The 16,362-nt window shown below is 41.1% G+C and overlaps 1 protein-coding gene across 1 annotated transcript in view; it reads left to right on the plus strand.

The window, feature by feature from the left end:
* MEGF9 (multiple EGF like domains 9) overlaps positions 1-16,362 on the plus strand; it is a 98,082-nt gene that overhangs the window by 37,404 nt on the left and 44,316 nt on the right. Inside the window, exon 2 of the mRNA XM_004594956.2 lies at positions 14,993-15,194. Coding sequence (XP_004595013.2) covers positions 14,993-15,194 — 202 coding nt within the window. The remainder of the gene's footprint in view (positions 1-14,992; positions 15,195-16,362) is intronic.

The raw sequence follows: 16,362 nt of genomic DNA on the forward strand, positions 1-16,362 counted from the left end.
GATTGTAGCACACATGCGCGTGTGCACAGACACACACACACAACACACACACACACAACACACAGAGTGACAACTATGTTTAGTTGTGGCATTTGTTTCTTCCTTGCTTGCTCCTTCTTTTCTCTTTGTCCCCGTCTCTGTGTTTCTCTCCCTTTGGGCCACTTCTTCCCCTTCTTTCCAAAGGAGGAAGCACATGTAGGGAAACGAAATGAGGAAGGACAAGGAAGTAAGAGAAACCCGGGGTGGATGTTGTCTCAACCACTCAAGTCTGTGGTCTTGGGCAGGACCTGAGGTTCTCTGAGTTGCTTTTTTTTTTTTTTTTTTAATCTTTATTTGAGAGGCAGATGTTACAATGAAAAGGAGAGACAGAGAGAGAGATCTGTCCACTGGCCCACAACAGCCAGAGCTGAGCTGATCCGAAGCCAGGAGCCGGGAGCTTTTCCCAGGTCTGCCACTTGGTGCAGGGTCTCCAGCACTTGCGCCATCCTCACTGCTTTCCCGGGCCGTAAGCAGGGAGCAGGAGTATTGGAAGTGGAGCAGCCGGACATGAACCGGCACCCAGATGGGAGGTCAATGCTGAAGGCTGAGGCTTAGCTTGTTAGTTCACCATGCTGGGCCCAGGTTCTCTAAATTTTAAGTTTCTTGTTATAAACTGGAACATATAATTCTATCCTGGTAAAATTGTTGTGAAGCTAAGTGTTTATGCAAACAAAATGTATGACAGAGACAGGGACACTGTAGGTAAGTGTAGGTAACTGGTGATTATTCCTATTATGATTTGTAACAATAGCACCTGGCATTTGGTGCAATGGTTCAGACACTACTTGGGTTAAGACACATGCCGGAGTGCTTGGGTTCAAGTCTTGGCTCCAATTTCTAATTCCAGATTTTTGCTTACTTGGCTTCAGCCTACTTGGGAGAAATGGATTGAGTTTGTGGCTTTTGTCTTTAGCTGTTGTAGGCATTTAAGAAGTGAACTAGCAGATGGAAGAATGCTCTCTCAGTCTCAGCCTCTGCCTTTCATGTGAATAATATAACAGTAATACTAATGAAGAAGATTGACCTAGGGATTAAGATAAGCAGTTGTGTGGAACAGTGGACTCTTGTTTTACCAATAAGCTTTTGTGGCTTAGGAAATCCACTATTACAGTGTTGTTAGCTGGGTAAGATAACTATCAATAGAGGACCTCATATCATGTACCTGAAAATAAAAATCTTAAGGGAATCAAGGGAAAAATCATTAGGAATATTAGGAGTTAGTTCAATAAGATGAGTGTATATATATCCCCCCCCCCCAAATCAAAGCTAATAGTTATCACAGGTACTAATTAGATGGCATAATGGGGAAAAAATAGAGTTTTAACCACTGCTACTACTACTTCCACTAATAGTAAAAGGCTTAGAAATTTCAACGAAATTTGTATGAAATTCATATGCATAATTTTTTCTGGTAGAAAAGCAAACAGTAATTTTTGCTTATTATTCTGCTGACCACATATATGAAAGGTGAAGATTTTAAATTCACTAGTTATTAGAATGCTCATTTGTAGGATAAATGGTACTATTGGAAAAATTGTAATGAAATTGATTTTTGGAGAGAACATGGCGATAGAGTTTAAATGAAAACAACCTTGAAAGGCCAAAATAAAGTATAATGGTAAATACATTATATAAAAGTGTCAGTTATTAAGGCCTTAAAATGTGTTTTTGTATACTAGACAAATCAGCTTCATATATCTAAAATAGATTCTCATGTATAGAATATGTTATGATACAAAGGTGTGGGATTTTTGGTATAGCAGGTTAAGCTGTCACATGGGATGACTGCTTACTGTATTGGAGTGCAGATTCAAGTCTAGCTGCTCCGCTTTTAACCCAGCTTCCTGCTGAAGCATCCTGGGAAGCAGTAGAAGATAATCCAAATACTTGGGTAACTGCTACCCATGTGGGCGATGAGGATGGTGGTCTGGTTTCATAGCTTCACCCTGGTCCAGCCCAGGGGGTTGCAGGTGTTTGAGGAGGAACCAGCAGGTAGAAAAATCTCTCTGTATCATCCCTCACTTCCTTCCCCATCACTCTGCCTTTCAAATAGAAGAGAATTAATACATTTTTAAAGAATTTAAATAAAACCATGGTTTGTTTAGCCATTCTGCTTCTGAAGAACATTTGAATTATTTCTGTCTTTGGGTGATTATAAGTAGAGTTACTGTGGATATTTAGTTACACATAGGTGTAAGCACAAGTTTTCATGTTTAAATATAATTTATTTACCTGAAAGGTGGAGTTATAGAGACAGCAAACAAGAAAGAAGGATCAGAGAGAGAGAGAGAGAAAGAGATCGTCTCTAACTGCTCCCCAAATGACTGCAAGAACTAGCTCTGATCAGGTTGAAAGCAGGATCCAGCAGCTTTACCCAGATCTCCCATGTGGCGGTAGGGGCTCAGATACCTGGGTCACTTTCTCCTGCCTTCCCAGGCACATTTAGTAGCACTGGGTCAAAAGTGGACCATCTGGGATTGGAGAAGTGGAAACCTAACCAGCACTCATATGGAATGCAGGCAGGCACTGCAACTAGTGCCATTCCCTGGTGCACCACACCACCAGCCTCCAATTTTTATTTCTTTGAGGGTAGATACCCCCAAAGCAGTAGAATTATTGGGTCAGATAGTAGGTATACATTTAACTTCATAAGAAATTGCTAAATTATTTTTGAAGCATACTCATCAGAAAAAAAAGACTTCTTACTAGAGAATAGTCCAGAGATTTTACTCCATCTTCAGTGCCAATATTGAGCTACACAATTGATAGTAGGTGAGTGATATATAATGGGTGAGTAGATGAGTTGTGCAGTACATATTTTTATTGAGATCACAGTCCAGTGGAGACTCAAATGAGGAAGCAAAGGAAAAACTTGCGTGTATTCATGTGTTGGTACGGATAAAAGGGCAAAAAGATGCGAGAGAGAGCACCTCAATAAAGTGCTATAAGGAAGAACTAACTGTCCTACTCATTTATGTTTTATTCAGCTGTTTATATATGTATCAACTCATGGATACACAGATATTTGTCAAATATTATCTCTGATACGTGCTCATGATGGAGTAAAACAGCAAGTGAATAAAAAAATAAGATAGATAGTAGTGGTGACTGTAAAACAGTGTGAATCTGCTTAATTCCACTAAACTGAATACTTAAAATGATTAAAATTAGCAACTTTAGGGCCTGACACAGTGGCTTAGCGGCTAAAAGCCCTTACCTTGCATGTGCCCCAGGATCCCATATGGGCGCTGGTTCATATATCAGTGGCCCTACTTCCCATCCAGCTCCCTGCTTGTGGCTTGGGAGAGCAGTGGAGGACGGCCCAAAGCCTTGGGACCCTGCACCCATGTGGGAGACCCGGAAGAGGCTCCTGGCTCCTGACTTTGGATCAGCTTAACTCTGGCCATTGCAACTTCTTGGGAGTGAACCAGCAGACGGAAGATCTTCCTCTCTGTCTCTCTTCTGTGAATCTGACTTTCCAATAAGATTAAATAAATCTTAAAAAAAGAGCAACTTTATATGTATGTTTTACCACAATTTAAAAAAATTGTTTAGGGCCCGGCGCGATATTGTAGCGGTTAAAGTCCTCACCTTGAACACACCGGGATCCCATATGGTCACCTGTTCTAATCCTGGCAGCATTGCTTCCCATCCTGCTCGCTGCTTGTGGCCTGGGAGAGCAGTTGAAGATGGTCCAAAGCCTTGGGACCCTGCACCCGCATGGGAGACTTGGAAGAAGTTTCCGACTCCCAGCTTCGGATCGGCACAGTACTGGTTGTTGCTGTCACTTGGGGAGTGAAATATCAGATGGAAGATTTTCCTCTCTGTCTCTCCTCCTCTCTGTATATCCACCTTTCCAATAAAAATAAATAAAATCTTTTTAAAAATTGTTTAAAAATAAAGATGTTGGTTCCAGTGCAGTGGTATACTAAGCTAATCCTCTGCTTGAAGCTTCTGTTCCCAGCTTCAGGGTAGCTAACTCTGGCCACTGTGGCCATTTGGTGTGTGAACCAAAGGATGGAAGCTCTCTCCCTCTCCCTGTGTCTCTTCTTGTGTCTCTCTCTCTTTCAAGTAAAATAAATAATTTTTAAAAAATAGGACACAGAAGAATCGAGGACAAATAAGTGACTCAGAAAAAAAACATCTGATCTCCAATGATATTTTCCCTGATTACATTGCTAGCAACTTTGTGTAAATATTTACCTGATTGTTTGGGAAGATAATTAGAATTTTTACTTGATCTGAATTTAAATTGTTACTAAATACTACTACCACTCTGGTTAAGTTTATTTCATGTATTATGTAGAAACAGTAAAAAGTTGATTTAACATGTTCCTCAGAAAGTGTCTTTTGGGAAAACAAATACAACCGAGCAAATATGATAAAACAAAGGTTAACATTGTGGTGCTATGGGTACTGGATCAAGTATTAGCTCTTCCAGTTCCAGTCCAGCTCCTTGCCAATGGTCTGGGAAAAGCAGTGGAAGATGACCCAAGTATATGGGTGCCTCCCACTCAGGTGGGAGACCAGCATGAAACTCCTGGCTCTTGCTTCCTAGCTTTCTGCTGACCCAGTCCTGGCTTTGCAGCCTTTTGGAGAGTGAACCTCAGAAAAAAGACCTCTGTATCTCTGTCTCTCTTTTTCTTGGAGTACTGACTTTCACATCAGTAAATACATCTTTAAAAGAAAAAAGAAAACACTGATTTTTCTAAAGCAAGGATTCACTTGGTGAAGGGAGGGAGTCTATTTGGGTATCTACAGTCAGGGAAACCACCTAGAAGGCATTTTTAAAGACAGGTTCAAATTGAAAGCATTTGACCAGGGCCACTGATGTATCAGCTGTCTGTATAACAGAACAGCATGAAACTCTGTGTTAAAGCGGTAACAATGACTTGCTTTTCATTATGTGTATGCTTGGTGATTCTGCTTATCTCTCCTGGGCTTACTCTTTTAATATTGTTTACATAGTTGCGAGGGATGCACACCCATGTGGGCCTCTGATTAGGGTGGGGAGGGTCAGGTATGAAGGAAGGTGGATGGGACAGATGTTTCCTTTTTTTTTTTTCTCCTATGTCTGCAGAGGAGGAAGGAAGTGGGCTGCTCCTTGCAGTCAAACCACATTAGCACCTGAAGACAGGGGACAGTCGTTTGATGATGCTTCAGAGTTCCATGTGGGGAAGAATATTCCGAGGGTGTTATTTGGGTGGTTTTAATAATTCTGAGGAGTTGTTGGTTTCATTGCTGCAAGTTTGAAAAAAATCTTTCCAAGGCCTACTGGTTGACAAAGTCCACCTTAGTGCATCCACAGTCCCAGGCAACATGCCACAAAGCTTGACCAGGAGAGTTGTCCAGTATGTTCTACTTTCCATCCTCTGATGAGGCAGTCGACATCTCCTGCTGGCCTAGATGAGCTGGTCATCATGTCCCCTGTGTACATCTGAACATGCTGTCCACTGCACAGGCTTCAGCAACTGAGGAGGCCCAATCCTGATACATGTACTCTATGGTCAGGCAACACATCCTGGGATTTTTCTCTGTGGCCAGGGTCTGAGTCCAGTGGTCCAGTTGTGGAGTCCTCCAAGAAACCTCACCTGGGGTGGCCTCAGGCTTAACTCTTGTATGCTCCAGCCAGTACAGGATTAGGTTTTGTCTGTCACCTGCACCAGCCAATGAACATACTGGTGGATGCAGCTTGGTCATTTCTGTCCCAGCCCCATATCTCATGTTAACAGATGGATGCTGTGGCCCAGCCAGGCAGCCTGCCACAGACCCAGTTCTCACACATACCAGCTGGTGCATGGCCTGGTCAAGGTGACCCCAGTAATCCCTACTAGGCCTGTCCCATCCTGGGCTTACTCCTATTATTCATTAACAAGGTGGCTAGAATTAGAGGGTCCCAGGTGGCCCCACTCACATGTTTGGGGTCTTGATGGCTGTAGCTGAATGGCTGACACTTTTCTCTCCTCATCTTTCGTTTGTCTAGTTCAAGCTTTCCTACAACTGGGTTCTAAATGAATAAAGGCAGAAGGCGCAAAGGCCCTAATACCTAGATTCTGGAGGTTTTACTCCATTGAAGCTGCATTTATCAGGTAGCGAAGGAGTCTGAGAAATAGACACTGCGAGGCAGGGTTCACTGGAATCTGTAATACAGAGATCTACCATGGTTAAAGTGGAAGCTCAAGGACCAGCTTTAACCATAGTGAAATGCTCATGGAATTTTTGATCTAGTCACATGGAGATTAAAGGAAAGAGTTTCAAAAATAAAGGAGCTATGCAAAAGCTTGAGAGTAAGGTCTGACTGACATTGTCTGTACCAACAATGTTGGGGCACACTTAAATAACAGACTGATGGAATTATAACTCCTTATAAAGGACTATACTATTATGTGATATGGGAAAAATAAGTCGGGGGTGGGAATTAGGGGGAGGGAATCCCAGACTCTATAGAATTGTACCATAAAATTCAAAATTTAAAAAGAATAAGGTCTGAGAAGGCTACTACCTTGGGTCAGTAACATTTGACAGAATGTTTTCAGTAAAGTTTGGAAAACTGTGCTGAGCATTAAAGAAAGAACATGTGGTGAAGAAAAGGCAACAGTGAGTATTTTGATTTGAGAAATTTTATTTAGAAGATAAGGGGTAGTTAAAATAGGAGATTAAATAGAATATGTTTTAGATTGTGAAAGACTCAATATGTATTTGAAAATAGATCCTGGGCCAGTACAATGGTTCATCTGGTTAACCCTCAGTCTGCAAGTGCCAACATCCCATATGGTTACTGGTTCGTGTCCTAGCTGCTCCATTTCTGATCCAGCTCTCTGTATGTTCCATGGAAAAGCAGTGGAGTATGTTGCAATTCCTTGGACCCTTGCACTGACATGGGAGACTCGGGGGGTAGGGTAGCACCGGCCTCTTGGCTTTGGATCGGCTTATCTCTGGATGTTGCAGTCATTTGGGGAGTGAACTAGCAGATGGAAGATCTTTCTCTCTGTGTGTCTCCTTCTCTCTCTAAATCTACCTTTCCAATAAATATAAATAGAATCTCTCTATAAAAAAAGTAGATCTTGTAAAAAGTTAAAGATTGAAGGCTGAAGTGAGTATGTGGAGCAGACAGAGTAGAGTCCCAGAAATGGCAGACAGGGGAGGTGGAAAAGAATGCAATTGGCCACTAGGCCACGCTGCCGAGCCCGAAAAGAACGCAATTGGAAGAACTGTTGGGTCTCAACCTCAGTCTCTCTCTCTCTCTCTCTCTCTCATATATATATTCAAAAGGCAGAGTGCTACAGAGGGAGGAATGGAAAGAGTGGGAGAGAGACAGACTTCTTTTTTTTTTTATTATTTTTTAATAATCTTACTTAGTTGATTAGGGAACAAAGGGCCAAGGGCTACAGGGTGAAAGTGGGTAATACCATTGTTTCCACATCAATATCATTTTACCCTGTATCTGGGGTCAGGGAAAAAAAACAAAGGGAAAAGCCCCACCCAACCTCCCACCCATCCCAGATCCCAAACGGGAGACGCGTCTGAGGGTCCTGTTCATACAGTTTTGATAGTTCATCAGTTCTGGATTGCTGCCAATCTCTCAGTTCCAATCACAATGAATCCTATTCAGAATCCACTGGCTGACAGTCTCTTCATGGTTGGGGTTCTAAGATCAGCAGTTCAGTTGGAGGGAGAGAGACAGACTTCTAATCTTCCATCCACTGGTTCACTCATCCAAATGACTTCAACAGCCAGGACTTGAGCCTGGTGGAAGCCAGGAGCCAGGAGTTTTATCCTGGTCCCCTACATGGGTGACAGGGTCCCAAGCTGTAGGTCCATCATCTGCTGCCTTCCCTGGTCCATTAGCAAAAAGCTGGATCACCCTGCACCACAATGGCAGCACCCACAGTCTTGAAGGAGCTGGATGCTCTTAAACTGGAGGGAAGGCTCTGTGGCTGAGCACAGGAAGATGTATTCCAGAAGGCTCCACTTACCATGAAGGTGGAAATGAAACCATTTGCTGATAATAAAGTGGAACTGAAGACTTAAAGAGAAACTTAGAATAGCTGATACAGGCAATGAATATAGAAACAGTAATTTAAAGGATTTTGGAGTAATTTTAGAAGTTAGTGAAACTGCCAAAGACCAGGTCTTCCTATTGTGGCTTTCGCTCACAATACTCTGGGAACATGGTAGAGGACAGATAGCAGAAAGCACAAAGAACTTTTAGGGAATAAGAGAAGCAGAATGCTAAGGGGGGAAGAATTACAGTGGCAGATCTATAGTTAGTACTTTTTTCTATAATGTAGTCCAGTCACTTCTCTCTTCTGCCCTTCCCATGATTTCAGGTAACTCCTTAAATTATCATTCTCATTTGAGTTAAAAGAAAGTTTCCTCTATCACAAGATGACATGAAATTGCAGTTTAGCCAGCTCAGATTCCTAATCGCTGCCACCATCACTCCACTTTAGAGCTCTTATTTTCATATGCTGATTCTGACCCCGATCTTTTGGAGCAGTTTCCAGTGATCTAGAGGATAAAATGGTAAGTATCCTATTCAGGTAGAAACTCCCTTCATATATTGCTCTCACCGCATCCTCAGAAATAAAAATACCTTTGGTATTTAGTTCTGGTATATAACACTTTATAAGTTCGGAGAGTACTATATCATATGTATACAGATTTAGAACTACATCTTCTTAGTGAACTGTACATTTTACCGTGATGTGGTGACCAGACTCTTTGTCCGATAATGTTTTCATGTTACCTAAACACCATTTATCTTACATTAGTATAGCTATGTTAATTTTCTTCTGCTCAGTATTTACCTGCTTCACCTTTACATATCAAGTTACTGTCAATCCCCCTGAGTATTTTTGGTTTGTGTCTTTTTCTAGCTTGTTTGTAGCTGGAGTTTGTGGGTTTTAATTTGATCTGAACATTTTTGTTTTTTAAATGGACTAGCCTAGAAATATGAAAAAATGTGCCCTCGATGAGTTATTTTAGGTTTATAAATTTTCTCTTTATTTTACTTTTTGAAAAGATTTATTTACTTATTTGAAAGAGAAGGAGAGTGAGCGAACCTAAGAGTGAGAGAGAGAGACTTTCCGTCCCCTGGTTCACTCCTCAGATGGCCACAGCAGCTGGTGCTGGGCCAGGTTGTAGTCAGGAGCAACTGAGACTCCACTATATGACCCAGCATTGAGAGCAGCAGCTTAGCCCACTACAGTGCTGGCACACGTTTGAAATATAATACACACATTAAGATTTTAAAGAAAAGCTGCTTTCTACTCATTAGGATCACTAGATATAACTTGATACTTGATATAATCAATTTCTTCATTATAGAGCAGGTTCCTATAATCCAAAAACAGTGTGTGTGGCCATATAACATTTGACCTGTAATTATTTTATATGATAGATGACATGAATATCCACATTTTATAAACCAAAACACTGAAACTCAGTAGTTAGACTTACTGAAGGTCAGAGAGCAAAGTCTAATTTGAGAGGTTTTTGGGTCATCAGGTGGTTTTTCATCTCGTTTTACTACACAGCAGCCACTTATTGTGGAAGGACGTGGACTTTGGAGTTAGTTTGTGTTGCCGTCCTTCTGCAGGACTGATGGCTTGGCTGATTTGCTTCATCTCTTTGGGACTCAGATTTCTCCTTCAAGAGATCTGAGTCTCAGGACTGCAGTGAGGATGAAGGAGACCTTTCTATGTATGCTTTCCAGTGTGTTATTTGCTACACATGTAGTATATGCTCAATGACTGCTAATACCACCTTTGTTACTATTAGTAGTAAAAGGTAACTTTTACTTTTCCCAAAGCTTGCCATCTTGTCTTATTTAATAAAATTGTCTTTGAATTGTGGAAAACTGGCAGTGTGCCAAGAGCAAATTCTAACACAGCCTTAAATGTGACTCAGAAAAATTTCAACAAAACCTGTAACGTTGCTCTGTTTTTGTTTTTGTATGTCTGCCACAAAATAGAACTATTTTATTAAACCAAGTTGTGATTAAGAATTTTAGTGGATATAGTTTAATTCTGAAAGGTAAAGCTTTTAAAGCTTGCCTTTAAAAGTGATACCTTTAAAATGCTCCACGTTTCCACAAAATCTGGTTGAACTCTAGAAATTCATCAGCTTTAAATAATATTCTTCCAGTTTTTCAGTGATTTGTGATCCTGCCCTGGCATAACACATGTGACGTGTAATTTGAGTACCAGTGTTACCTTTTATAAATAATAAGACTCTTTATAAATATAAAAACTCTGTGTTGATTTTTTTTTTTTTAGAAAGAGGCCTTTCTGGGATTCCTTCTTTCTAAACCTACAAAGATGAAATATGGTCCCCATAAAAATATACTTTGCAATGTACCATACAAGTAGGAAACCAGGCATGTGGTAAAGATAATAAAGCTTGTTGGTTTTTAAGAATCATTTGATGTTTAGGCAAAAGGTTGAATTAAGTATTCCTTATTCTTTTCAATCTGAACATTAAGAGAGATGTTCTTTGTCATGTATCCTATGGCAGGCTTTTGAAAGATTAAATTCAATGGTGGGTAGATCAAATAGATCCATCACTTAGATTTCTGTACAACACTTCTCTTCCAGATGTTTTGTTGATTGTTGCAATACTCCAAATCCACTCCACTGCATCTTAGGTGCTGAATACTATAGATACTGTCATTATTTCCTGTTTGTGGATGAAGAAATGGAAGCAAAGGGAGGTTACCTAATTTGCCTAATGTTATAAAGTTAGTGAGAGCAGGGTTTTAAACTCACTGTATGCCCCTACAGCCTGTGCTCATAACTGTTTCACTTATTGTTTCTTCAAAATTAGTGTCATGTGAAAGTTGGAGTTTATGTTGTTAGGAATTCATCGAAGGGGGCATAGTTACATTTTGTGAAGAAGTGAGTTTCAGCTGACTGTTGAAAAGGGGGATACTAAGATGTGTAGGAGATTGCTGTAAGCTGCACAGACTGAGCAAAAGTTCAAAGAGGGAAAGAACAAGAGTATGTCACAGAATAACAGAGATTGGATTGGCTCTAATAATAACCAAAGAGTTGAGAGTTTATCCATCAAAATGTTACTGAAAAAATGGTGGTTTTGTCTCACAGTTCTTGGAATTATTGAGTTTTTTTTTTTTTTTAATGATCTCATTCATCAGGACCATGAGGACACTGAATTAGTTTTTAGGTAGAAATAATAAAGGTACAGTTCAGTCTTTATTAAAGAGTTCTTTAGTCTTCTCAGTTTTTCTGAGCTGGTTCTGCCTATGCCAGCAAAACAGTTAGTTTAACTTGTGATGAAATTGGTTCAGCAGGAGGAGTTGAATGTATTGAATTTCTTCCAGTTTCACAAGAAAAATGTTATTTTAAGTTTTTGGTCTTTTTTGGTGCAGTGAAAGTCTTGCCGTGAAACTGTTGTTGGAAATTTTACTTAAAGACCACTGAACATGGCTTTAGTATTTACAGAAACCACTACACACACATACCTCGCAAGTCAACGTCATTTGGAAAGATATAACTGTCAAAGAAATGTCATGCTTATACAGCCTAGAAAGAAGAAGAATCTTGATTATTATGGAAAGCTGGTTCTTTTCCTAAGCTTAGGACTGAAGAAATCTGTATGGATTTCTTAGGACTGAATAATCTGCAACTTGTTCACCACCTGAACTTGAAAGACATACACATAAAGTAATAAAACCATTCCCTACCATGTATTCATTCATTTCTTATAGTTGCAGATTAGAAGTGTGAATAACAGAGAAGTAAACTAACACCAAAGGTTAGAAATAGGAGCACAAGAGATACAGAGTTGGCCAAATTGGAGTTTATGGACGGGAGCCTTTGTCTTGACTTTGTGTGTAAGCTGCTTTGACTATGTAAAGAATTTTAAAGCCTGATTTTCTTTTCTAGGTCAGAGAAGCAAACCTTTTTGTTATTTTCTGTGTCAAACTTTTAATTTGCATTTATTTAATTATCTAACTTTCAAAATTATTTTTTTACTTATTTGAGAGGCATGAAGTATTCCCATTTGCTGATTTCACTACCCAAATGCTCTCAATGGATGGGACTGTGCCAGGGCCAAAGCCAGAAATGAAGTGTGGAAAACTGGGGACCTACAGCCAGGGAGTAAACCAGACTTCCAATGTGGGTGGCAGGAACTCAGAGAAGTACTGGAGCCAATACCACTGCTTCCCAATTAGGAAATGAAGTAGGTATTGAAACCAGGTACTCTGATACAGAATGTAGGTGTTTTGTATTATTTTTAAAGATTTACCTATTTCTGGGCCCAGCACCATAGCCTAGTGGCCAAAGTCCTCACTTTATATGTGCTGGAATCCCGTATGGGCACTAGTTCATGTCCTGGCTGCTCCACTTCCAATCCAGCTCCCAGCTTGTGGCCTGGCAAAGCAACAGAGGATGGCCCAAGGCCTTAGGACTCTGAACCTATGTGGGAGACCCAGGAGAAGCTTCTGACTCTTGGCTTCAGATCAGTTCAGCTTTGACCATTTGGCCAATTGGGGAGTGATCCATTGGATGGAAGATCTTTCTGTGTCTCTTCTTTCTGTAAATCTGACTCTCCAAGAAAAATTGAAAAAAAATTTCATGTTTACCTGAAGAGTCACAGAGAGATGGAGAGACAGAGTTTTCCATCCACTGATTCACTCTCCAGATAAACTCAATGGCCAGTTCTTAGCTGGCCAAAACTAGGGCCATGTGAACCACCCAAATGGGTGGCAGAGGCCCAAGCATCCACTGCTTTCCCCTGGGCTATCTTCAGCTGCTTTTTTCAGGCCATTATCAGGGAACTAAATCAGAAATGGAATGGCCAGTACTAAAGTTGGCATCGCATGTGGGTGCCAGCTGAACTGGAAGTGGAGTTAGGGCTTGAACCTAGGCACTTGAATAAGGAACGTGGGCATCTTAAGCAGCAGCTTAACCACTGCACTACAATGCCCACTCCCAGTTTTTTTTTCCTTTTTATTTAAAAGTCAGAGAGACAGAAATCATCTACTTACTGGTTTACTCCCCATATACCTATGGTAGTTGAGGTTGGATAAAGTCAAAACCAGAAGCCCAGCACTCAATCCAGGTCTCCTGTCTGATAGCAGGAGCCCAAGTACTTGTTACTGCATGCTGCCCCCCAGGATGTACAGTGACAGGAAGCTGGAAGCAGGAACCAACTGCATTCAACCCCAGACCCTTCAGTAAAGGATGGTGGCATCCCAAGCGACATCTTACCTGCTGCGCCAAGTACCTGCCCCACAGATACGTTTGTTTCCTAATCGTTAAATTTCAGAAGGACTAAAAAAATTTTTTTCAGAAGGACTCAAATGTTGACTGGTTTTAACTCAATAACTTTTCACTTCTGGATTTATTGTTCATCATTTCCTCAACATAAAATTTCAATTCTCCACTAATTTCTTCCTAGGCAGATTTTATTAGTTTGTGGTTCTATCTGTGGCATAATCTTATATGACCTGAATAGATTATCAGAATTAATAATAATTTGAGCCTAGTTTCTATTACTATAGACAGTATTTATTTGGGCCCGGTGGTATGGCCTAGTGGCTAGGGTCCTCGCCTTGAACGCCCCAGGATCCCATATGGGTGCCGGTTCTAATCCCGGCGGCTCCTTCCCATCCAGCTCCCTGCTTGTGGCCTGGGAAAGCAGTTGAGGACGGCCCAAAACCTTGGGACCCTGCATCCGTGTGGGAGACCTGGAGGAAGTTCCAGGTTCCTGGCTTTGAATTGGCACAGAACTGGCCGTTGCGCACGCTTGGGGAGTGAATCATCGGATGGAAGATCTTCCTCTCTATCTCTCCTCCTCTCTGTATATCTGACTTTGTAATAAAAATAAATAAATCTTTTTTTTAAAAAAGAAAGTATTTATTTACTAATTAAAGCTTTATTTGTTTATTTTAAAATCACTGGGTGAATAATGTGTTTTTATTACCCATCTATTTTATTTTTTTTAAAAAGATTTATTTATTTTTATTGGAAAAGTAGATTTGCAGAGAGGAGAGTCAGAGAGAAAGATTTTCCATCTGCTGCTTCACTCCCCAAATGGCTGCAGTGGCCAGAACTGAGCTGATTTGAAGCCAGGAACCAGGAGCTTCTTCCAGGTCTCCTACATGGATATAGGGTACCAAGGCCTTGGGCCATCTTCTGCTGCCTTCCCAGGCCACACGCAGGAAGCAAGGTGGGAAGTAGAGCAGCTGGTACACAAACTGGTGCCCACATGGGATCCTGGTGCCTACAAGATGAGGATTAACCAATTGAGCCATCATGCTGGGCCCAGATTTATGTATTTTTATTGGAAAGGCAAAGCCCGAGAAAAGGAGAGATGGAGAGAGAAAGGTCTTCCTTCTTCTGGTTCAGTCCCCAAATGTCCACAACAGCTGGAGGTTAGCCAATCGGAAGCCGGGACCCAGGAATTTCCTTTGAGTCTTACACATGGGTGCAGGGTCCCAAGATTTTGGGTCATCCTCCTCTGCTGTCTCAGGCCACAAGCAGGGGGCTAGGTTGAAGTGGAGCAGCTGCGACATGAACCAGTGCCCACATGGGATGCTGTTGCTTGAAGGAAGAAGATTAGCTAGTTGAGTCAACATGCCAACCCAGAAAGGGTTCATTTATTTAACATTTCTGGTATGCACTGGAAGCTTTTAATCCAGGAAAAAAATAACAATTTATAATCATATTGTGATGTAGTGTAAGAGGGATAGGAAATGAAGACCACTAGAAAGAAAACTGAGAATATTAGCTATATAATTATGAACTGTGCCTAATTTTATGTATCGTATCCATTTCTTAGTTTAAGTGAACAGGATACACTGTAAATCTGAACTGATTTTATGTAGCCTCCCAAAGTTGTTCTGAACATATCATTAAGAAAAATAGAGTTTGTCTTATTAAGAAAGCAGTCTTAGTTGACAATGTCTCTTTCCTTTTTTCCTCAGAGTATGAGTGTAACTGCTCTAGGACTGGAAGCGTGGATGAGGATCTCTGCAACCAGACCACAGGGCAGTGCACCTGTCTGCCGGGGTATCAGGGGCTTCACTGTGAAACCTGCCAAGAAGGCTTCTACCTGAACCACACCTCTGGGCTCTGCCTGCCCTGTTACTGTAATCCGCGGGGAGCACTAGGCAGATTCTGCAACAGGTGAGCAGAGGCTGGAGGTAACAGTTTGTTTTTAACTGAGGAAAAAAAAAAAGGTTCCTGCTCTTAAGGACTAGTTTAATAAAGGCAGAGGAGTGTGGGAAATGTATAACATGTTTTGTATGCTCTGATTTCCTCACTTGATATGTTTTTTAAACTGTTAGCAAACTTTTACTGTTAGCAAACTTACTCTGTTGATGTAGTTCTTCAAAAGCACCTGATTCCCAGCCCTACTCTGCAGTAGTGTCTGTAGCTTTCCTATGAAAAAATGAATGTATCTTCTTTCAGCCATGTCCTATGGAAATGTTCTTTTTATGTATTGATGTATCATTGAACTGTTATGGTGGTTTTTTTCTTTTCAAAATTATGGATTTGTTTCTTTGGACATTTAAGGCTTTTATTTGCTGTTATCCATTTTCTTTCACTAGGGGTAAATAGATTGAATTCATTCTATTGACCAGCACATTTCTGAGATCCCACTAGAATTATGTTTATTTGTTATTCGGGGATGACTTAATGTTGTGGGACAGTGACCTGTTATCTGAGGAGCTGCCTTCTATTAGACTGAAAGCCATTATTCTTTCACCTTATATGGAGTAATTATCTGTAAGGGGACTCAAGTGAAAAAGTTAAAAAGGCAATGTTAGGTAATGACAAAGACACTAACTTTAGAATTAGTGTAACTTGAAGGGCTAGTGTTCTGATGGAGCAGGTTAAGTTGCTGTCTGCCGTGCCAAAGTCACATATCAGCACCAGTGTGAGTCCCTGCTGTGCGAGACCAGCATGGAGTTCTTAGTTCCTGGCTTTGGCCTTGCCTAGCCCTGACAATTTCTGCTATTTAAGAATTGAAACAGTTTTGTGTGTGTGTGTGTGTGTGTGCGTGTTATTATTCTCATTTTTACTGATGTTGTTAGTCTTGGGGTAATGACTTTTGGCGCTTTTGTTAGGGAGGGAGGGTGGGCTAGAAGGCTGCAGAGGGGTTTCGGTCTGTGTCTCAAGACTGGATCTACTCAAACAGCAAGCACCCCCAGGTGGTCCCAAGGAGGCAGCACCCAGCAGGCCGTGTGTGTGTGTGTGTGTTTGTGTGTTGTCTGACCTCTGACATGGCTTCCCCTTCTCTCCCTGGGTAGTGGTTCCAGCCAGTTTGGTGATCATGGTGAGAGGTAATTAG

The sequence above is a fragment of the Ochotona princeps genome, chromosome 14 (genome assembly GCF_030435755.1).
Source record: "Ochotona princeps isolate mOchPri1 chromosome 14, mOchPri1.hap1, whole genome shotgun sequence".
NCBI classification, from domain to species: Eukaryota; Metazoa; Chordata; class Mammalia; order Lagomorpha; family Ochotonidae; genus Ochotona; species Ochotona princeps.